The 6,000-nt window shown below is 38.5% G+C and overlaps 1 protein-coding gene across 1 annotated transcript; it reads right to left on the bottom strand.

Moving 5' to 3' along the window:
* Positions 1-3,945: 3,945 nt before the first annotated feature.
* On the bottom strand, positions 3,946-4,718 carry LOC122669304 (putative RING-H2 finger protein ATL69). Its single transcript, XM_043866050.1, has 2 exons — positions 4,124-4,718; positions 3,946-4,077 (listed from the first exon to the last, which is right to left on the bottom strand). The coding sequence occupies exon 1, from the start codon at positions 4,643-4,645 to the stop codon at positions 4,130-4,132; it is 516 nt and encodes a 171-aa protein (XP_043721985.1). The 5' UTR covers positions 4,646-4,718; the 3' UTR covers positions 3,946-4,077; positions 4,124-4,129.
* Positions 4,719-6,000: the final 1,282 nt, after the last annotated feature.

The following is a 6,000-nucleotide window of genomic DNA, read 5'->3' as shown; positions in this document are numbered from 1 at the left end:
GTAGTGGTCATGTGTGTATAGCGAGTCCTACTGTATACACATGGTTGCTGTTGTGTTGTACGATGCCCACAGCAGCGCTCCAGTTACAGCAACGGATAAAGGTCCTGAAACCACAATATATGGTTTGTGTCATTGGCTGTATTATTCCAACCACTAAAATGCTCAGAGACCATCTGGTATTTTTTTTGAGTGCTCTGACTGCTACACTCATACAAAGTCATGATGGAGGATGCTTTATGGTGGAATTTTTCAATAGAGTTCGGAGTGCGGCTCTAGAAGGATCTCCAGGGTGGTTTATCAACTAGCTTCTGCAACTTTTAGGCCCCACTTGATATAGCCAAGTTCATCCAGGAAAATGAATGTGTTTTGTCATGCAAATCTAAGTAATATCCAAAATCATTAAGCTATTGGAGTTCATTCTCTGCCATGAAAGGGGAAGATATTTATGGGTCCAAGACCTTTATCTAGGTAGTCACTCCCAAAACAACCATCATATTGAAATCAGCAAGTCTTTGCATTTTGTCACGTTGGTCCTCAAGTGTATTTTTCTCATACACCTGCAACTAAGGGAAAGACCAAAGCGAATGTTCCAAGATATTTATAAATGCTTTTATGTCCAGTTAATGGTTGAAATTATTTGTATTGGTCTTCGACGGTTGTATTGTTTCCATTATTGAAAGTTTGTTATGGGATGTTGTTAAGCTAGTGGGATTTAAATGTAATAAATTCTATCATTCAGGGGTTTACATGTTATTTTCAATTATTGTTGCATTTGTTATTGATTAGTGTTATTTACTTGTTAAATAATATTAAATACTCTTAGTGGGAACATCTAATAGAGTCACGCCACTTGCTTGGCACACTCATCATTGGAGACTATAAGGTAGTTCTATATAAGTACACAGCTAGGGGAGGAGAGATGGATTACTTTACACATGGCCCATGATTTTAGGGTTTTCAGGACCACCCAAAATCACAATTCTCTCTCTCTCTCCTCTTCATTTTTTTGAGACCTAGGGGAGGAGATATGGATTACTTTATACATTACCCACAATTCTAGTGTTTTCAAAGCCCCCCAAATCATGATTATCTCTCTCTGTCTCTCTCCTCTTCCTCTAGTTCTTCTCTCTTCTCTCTCTTCAGTTTTTTAGAGCTTGGGCTTTTGAAACCCTAATACAGGAAGAATGTCTCCACTGCGTTGATCTTTATTGCCCATGTAGAGTAGCCAGTTCAATTGTTGTAATCATTTGGAGAACCTGCATTTGTATAACCATAAACCTTTCTTGTATGTATTGCCTGAACTTGTATTTCACGTTCCACATTCCATGGATACAAAATTTTTGTCGGACTTTCCCCATTGCCAACAAGTTTTCCTTAGCCAATGGAATTGAGAAGTCTTTGGACATTTACAATCATTTAAAATATCCCTTCGCAACTGGTTCCATTATCTTGAATCCCAAGATCCTTGTACAAATACATTGGCCAAGCTAGTTGATACTATCAACAAAGTCAAGTGACTACTTAAAGCTGAGGAAAGTGCTCTCCCCTAATCCTCATCATCCATGGTAGTTAGTATTAATCTATTTTATATTTTGGGATTGTAGGGTAATCCATCTTTTCTACTCTAGCTGCATACTTATAGAAAGCTACCTCACAGTCTTTCATACATAGTGTGTTAACCAAGTGGTATGGCCCTATGGGGTGTTCCCACTAAGGTTGCACTAGGTGAGTCTAACTCGTTTGTAATATTTAGTATTTTATATCCCATAAATAGCACTAATTAATATAAGTGCAACAACAATGGAAAATAACAAGTAAATCCTTGAGTGATAGAAATCATTACATTTAACTTCTTTCACTCTAACAATATCGCATAACGAACTTTCAAGTATGGAAAATGCGATTGTTGAAAACTCTAATTTGTCGAAACAACCGGTACAGAGAATCTTGACAATTGATCAGACATAAAAATATTTATACTTTAAAAAAATATATATATAAGTATTTAATAATATTAATATTTAAATTTATTTACAAACAATTTACAAAACTGTCATTGCACTCAAATTTTTGTTCAATCATTGTTAGTGAATTCTCTCAAGATATTCTCCATATTCGGAAAGTGGATTCTATGTTAAGCATCTCCTCCAATCACAATATATATTGTGAATTTAGCCTACTAATATATAGCCAGTTTAGACATCAACCATTGGTACACTAAGGTGCACAAAATATAACTTCTTTGGTAAGGACCTCTTCGGTATGCGGAGAAAATAAATATTAGAAAGCCTTGTTACATAAACAACTAATGATGATTCATACAAGACTCTCGCCATGATCATATCCAACATACATGTAATATGAGTGACCACATTTATATCTTGGAGTCACAATTTGAAAAAATAAACAATACGACAACCCTATGAATTTTTTTTCCCCCGGTAATATAACCCTATGAACAATATGCCCAATACTGTCCCTAGTTTTGTATATTTTAAGGTATAACCTTTGGAAAACATATCACACATAAAATGTTAATACAAATCAACTTTATTTAACTTGCTTAAATAGGATCTACTGAACACACATCTCCAATAATGAGGACTCACATTTATCCGAAGTCTACAATATGTCAAGTACTTATAGATAAATCTAAAATCATCATTGTTAGCCTTTTCGATTACTATAAACTCCTTTTCTCTCCACATAAATGAAAATAAAAGGGCTCTAGTTTCTTGCATTGCCTACTTAAGGCAGCCTTCTCCATTATCCTAATATCAGGTATCAAAAAATTATCCTAATATCTACTACTAGGGCCAAAATTTTGTAAGAAAAGGAAGGTTGGGGTCCCCTAATGACATGTTAAGATTCAATCAAATCAGAAATCAGAGTTAGAGAAAAAATAACTCTGGAAATCATCTAAAAAATTAAAAATATAGTACTTTTGAAAAATAGTTAGAAGTTCTATTTGGGGGGTGGGGGGGGGGGGGGTAGAAGAAGCTCCGTTTGATTGCATGGCAAATTAAAGGAAAGGGAAATGGGAATTTGCAAATCTAAAAAAGAAACTTTTAAAATAATTATCTAACATGAGTGTATAAAGTACTTATATTTTTTACTATATTTAATAATGATACTTTTTCGATGTAATTTATATTTTACATTTCAAATCCAAGGGAATTAAATGCAAAATAAAGTGAAAATAAACAACCAAATATGGAATGACTTGGAGTTAATGGCATAATCATGTAGGGTAATGATTACAAAATTTTTCTTTTAGGTTTGAAATTTTCACTTCCTTTCCCTTTAGTTTCCTTGCAACCAAACAGATCCTAAAGAAAAATGAAGGATTGAAAGAATTAGGAAAATATTCAAATATATGATGATATATGATTAATTTGACTCTAAAAGTTGACTAGGGTTTATCCAAACTATACCCTAAAGTATCCAATGATTGGAAGTGACAGATCGAATTTAGCTTGTCTCCAGGGAGGCGTGCACCCAGGGTGCTATCAGGGGACATCCAGCGGTTGAGTTGTGCCGTACACATCTCAGCACATGCCTAGAAATGTGTGTGACACAGCCCAACGTCTGGCAGCACCCTGAGCGTTCCCTGCTCCCAGGAGACGATCCTGATCCTGGCAGATCACCTCACACTAGGCATAAAAGACCTTTTGCCAATAAAACTATAATTTTCATAGAAATGATATATGGGTGGGTTGGTTAGTTAGGTTCAAATGGACAGGTGTTTAAAGGGAATAAGTTTAGAGTTAGCTTTTTCTCAACTCCATTATTGAACGGATTAAGTGCAACTAAACCCAACTTAAACCTAAACCATTACCAACCCTTGTCATTAAATCATCAACTAAATTCGAATCCAACGGCTAAAAAAGGAACCACATTCATTCTTTATTCTGAGCAAAAAAACTAAATTCAATTCAATGTGCATGTGAGACGAATTTATTGCAATTGAGGTTATCAGACTACAAGGCCTAACCTCTAATTAATGCACACAACTAATACTTAACTTTCCCAATAAATTTATATTCTTTTATATAATTTCTTTAAATAGAAATTACAATAAAATAAGAACAAAAAAAAAAAAAAAAAACCCTCAGACTCACTGTCTCAGTCACCTAGCGTGAAAGGCCAGTGGAACAAGCTCCGACAGAGGAGTGGCAACCGGCGTAGGAACCACAGACGGAACCGGAGAGTTACGACAGATGGGACACGTGGCACTCATTCGAAGCCACTCATCGATGCAGTCGGCATGGAAGCAATGCTTGCAGTCCGGTAGGTATCGGATGGTTTCCTTTGGAAGGTACTCCGACAAGCATATGGAACATATGTCGTTGTTGGGCCTGGGTAGTCTCTTGCTCTCACCTAATATCAACTTTGGGTAAGACTCTATGATGGGCTTGTCAAGGCCCACCATCACAACCGTCGGCTCCGGCAAGGTTTGGTGGCCATTGGTGGCTGAGTCAATACCACCGTCGCTACCACCATCGCTGCCGCTGGCTTTGACTCTGACGCAGACGTAAGAGGCGAGCATTATGGTGGAGATGAGGACGAGAATTCCAACGGCGATGGCGATTCCGTAGCCTAGGTTGGCACCATTGGTTGTCTCAGGTGGATTTGCAGAGGACATTAGAGGGAGAGAGGGAGAGAGGGAGAGAGAGAGAGAGAGTGTGTGAAAACGTGGTAGAGGTAGAGGTCTAGTGGGTGTGAAGTGAAGAAGAGGTAGGAAAAGTGGGTCTCAAGGGCTGGTGTGATTTAGCGAAGTCCACGGGAGAAATTTAATGGCTTTGGAATTCGGGTTTTAATGTTGACGGTCGGATTCAAATTTACTGTAATGCCCTCCGAAGTGGGTGTAAGATATTGAAGGGAAAAATATTTGGTAATGCATGGACAATGTGGAATTCTTGGGACCGATTTGGAGAAAGGGTTTTGGTGATTTCTAGAATTGGATCTGATGAGAGAAGGGATTTGAATGGTGGGGCAATCACTTGCTGTAGTGTTTTTAGCTTGGCCTCTTTGAAAGGGTTCCAAGTTTACCCCGGCGAGTCCGAGCCCGCCGAAAGCCCAAATGCCCAATAACCAATAGGCATTGGGCTTTTCAGATCCAGGGTTAGGCCAGGTCTGGATTGAGGTCTTAGACTGAGCCAGTTTGGCCTGGCCATGTATGTATAGGTTATTAAAATATGGGAGAATGTTCTCTATGCTGCAGCGCAGCCTGTGCCCAGGCCCATGGGCAGTCTGTGCAGGGGGGCAGGGTGGTCATTACACCCGTCCCCATGTGCCTGGGCGCAAGGCGGGTTGCGGCACAGAGAACAACGCCCCTTAAAATATATAAGGGAACAAGAATGTTGTTTGGTTTATGTTTGATAGTTGTTCTTTCTCTCTTGTTTCTAGGGACGACAATTGTATTGCATATACCCTATAGCTAAGAAGGCTCCGTCTTTGGCATGTAAAACGGTTTAGCCTAATTCCGTTCTTTGGCTTCATGTTTTGTGTGTAAATGAAGCCTTGGCTTTCTCATGCCCTCCTCAATAAATTTTGCTTGTTGTTTGATCACATGCATGGCCCTTGCAACAGAGCGGAGCCAATGCATGGGAGCATGTACTAAGGTATCGACTAGGAGGATTTTTCATATTGTAAAGAGGTGGGTGGTCATTTAAGGTATTTTTTTTTTTTTGGATAAGGCAGGGGAGTTGTGTCTAGGCGCAAGCTGCACACGGCCAAGCATCGTTCTTTTTTCCTATATATAAATATGGGAAAAAAGAATGCTAACCAGTCACGTGGTTTCTACGCTCAAATACAAGAGTGCATGAAAAGACCATTCAACCCCCAGTGAAATCATATATCCAACCAAACCAATGCCTCTATGTGCACTCTCATCTAGCTATACGGCCAATTATCATTCTCTAATCCAATAAAAGTATATATTAAGTGACAGGAATTCACCTTCATTGAAAAAGAGATTTGTTATCCAAAAGGGTAACA

This window comes from Telopea speciosissima, chromosome 7, assembly GCF_018873765.1.
Source record: "Telopea speciosissima isolate NSW1024214 ecotype Mountain lineage chromosome 7, Tspe_v1, whole genome shotgun sequence".
Taxonomy (NCBI): Eukaryota; Viridiplantae; Streptophyta; class Magnoliopsida; order Proteales; family Proteaceae; genus Telopea; species Telopea speciosissima.
The sequence above is the reverse complement of the archived record's forward strand: the minus strand, read 5'-3'. Positions and strand labels throughout refer to the sequence as shown.